This window comes from Limulus polyphemus, unplaced genomic scaffold (assembly GCF_000517525.1).
Source record: "Limulus polyphemus unplaced genomic scaffold, Limulus_polyphemus-2.1.2 Scaffold8199, whole genome shotgun sequence".
Classification (NCBI taxonomy): domain Eukaryota; kingdom Metazoa; phylum Arthropoda; class Merostomata; order Xiphosura; family Limulidae; genus Limulus; species Limulus polyphemus.
In genome coordinates, this window is record NW_013673809.1 from 26,671 (window position 1) to 28,865 (window position 2,195).

Sequence of the window (2,195 nt, forward strand, 5' to 3'; positions counted from 1 at the left end):
AAGTTGTACTGTCTATAGTGTCTTGTCAGTTAAGTTGTACTGTCTATAGTGTCTTGTCAGCTTTGTTGTATTGTCTTGTCAGTTTAATTGTACTATCCTGTCAGCTAAGTTGTGCTGTCTTGTCAGCATATTTTTTCTGTCTCGTAATCTTAGTTGTACTGTCTTATCATTATATTTACACTGTTATGCCAGCTTATTTATACTGTCTCATCAGTTAAGTTGTACTGTCTGGTCAGCTTATCTGTACTGTCTCGTCAGCTTACTTGTACTGTCTTGTCAGCATGTTTATACCGTCTCATCAGTTATGTTGTACTGTCTGGTCAGCTTATCTGTACTGTCTTGTCAGCATGTTTATACCGTCTCATCAGTTATGTTGTACTGTCTGGTCAGCTTATCTGTACTGTCTCGTCAGCTTACTTGTACTGTCTTATCAGCATATTTATACCGTCTCATCAGTTATGTTGTACTGTCTGGTCAGCTTATCTGTACTGTCTCGTCAGCTTACTTGTACTGTCTTGTCAGCATGTTTATACCGTCTCATCAGTTAAGTTGTACTGTCTGGTCAGCTTATCTGTACTGTCTCGTCAGCTTACTTGTACTGTCTTGTCAGCTTATTTATACCGTCTCATCAGTTAAGTTGTACTGTCTTATCAGCTTAGTTGTGACATTTCTGATACAAAATAACAAGATAACTCAATTTTCTCATCATGGCTAGATTTCTTAATCAATTAAACCAGTGAATGAAACGAACTTTAACACGGAAACGTTTAAATAAACATCCAACAAACAACATTGCTTATCATATTAGACCAACAAAGTTCACAAACACGACCCAGTTTTAACAAAATCTACTAGTTACATAAAGCAACTTCCTAATCAAGTTACTTCTATATCTAGTTGAAATACATCATAACTCCACTTCTTGGCTTTAGTGCCATATAAAATTTATCTGACTCCGAATTTAAGCAAGATTTTACAAAGCAGTTTGATTCTAACTAAATTAAAACATTTTTTTCACATAAAACACATACATCAAAATACACTCTTTAAAGTAAAAGCAGAATTTTTTTGTCCCCCATTCTGTTTATAGGGGTAGGTTTTTCATGCTACATTTGGACAAATTTTCATTTTCTTTTTCTAGGAATTCAGCGCTAATGCATGTTGGGAAAATTAGTTTTATCACGTGTCATGTGAGTATGAGTAAAGTTATATCTTATTTTTTTCATTAACAGCACTGTTTAAAATGTTTAACACATTTATTCTTGTTATTTTAATTTATTTATCATATATTGTTTATTACATATGGTGCGTAAGTGGATTTAGAATTAACTTAAATGTCTTGATCTGGCTGAACCTAGTGAGGTATTATTGGGATTACGGCCGAAAATATCGATAACAGCGACACCATCGAAATAAATGAATCAACGCATACAAGTAACTTTTTAGGTTTTACTTACTTTCACTTAGGCCAGTTAAAAAAACTTAGATTCGTTATTTACCAGTATTGCTTTGATCAAAAGTTACTAACTGTTACGCGGCTTTTACTTTGGCCTAAAACTTATTTATTATAACACCACATGTAATACGTGGAGGGGGGAACTTCCTCACCTGTGGTAAAACGCAGCTCCTGTAAGTATGATAGAATACTGATTGGTCCACTTGCTGGTATACCCCCAACTTCCCTTACTGTCATCCCAGTAATGAGATCGAGCTGGGTACCCCACTATCCTGTCTGGGTAAGATTGCCAAACCTTAAAGGCGAACTCTACCTACGGAGAATACCATATAATACATTCAATGTATTTTAATAACAAAATGTGAAATGTAGTTTTCGTACAGTGTAACAAACATCTTGTCTACTTGGTTACATCCACCTGGTCACACTGTACAAATGTTTATTGTCCACCTGGTCACACTGTACAAATGTTTATTGTCCATTAGTCACACTGTACAAATGTTTATTGTCCACTAAGCCACGCTGTGCAAATGTTTATTGTCCACTGAGCCACACTGTACAAATGTTTATTGTCCATTAGTCACACTGTACAAATGTTTATTGTCCACCTGGTCACACTGTACAAATGTTTATTGTCCATTAGTCACACTGTACAAATGTTTATTGTCCATTAGTCACACTGTACAAATGTTTATTGTCCATTAGTCACACTGTACAAATGTTTATTGTCCATTAGTCA

The 2,195-nt window shown here is 35.1% G+C and overlaps 1 protein-coding gene across 1 annotated transcript in view; it reads right to left on the bottom strand.

Annotated features, from left to right (window-relative positions):
* LOC106475189 (exostosin-1a-like) overlaps nucleotides 1–2,195 on the bottom strand; it is a gene marked incomplete at its 5' end in the record, with an annotated part of 11,739 nt that overhangs the window by 4,992 nt on the left and 4,552 nt on the right. The window contains one exon of the mRNA XM_013935886.2: nucleotides 1,609–1,769. Coding sequence (XP_013791340.2) covers nucleotides 1,609–1,769 — 161 coding nt within the window. The remainder of the gene's footprint in view (nucleotides 1–1,608; nucleotides 1,770–2,195) is intronic.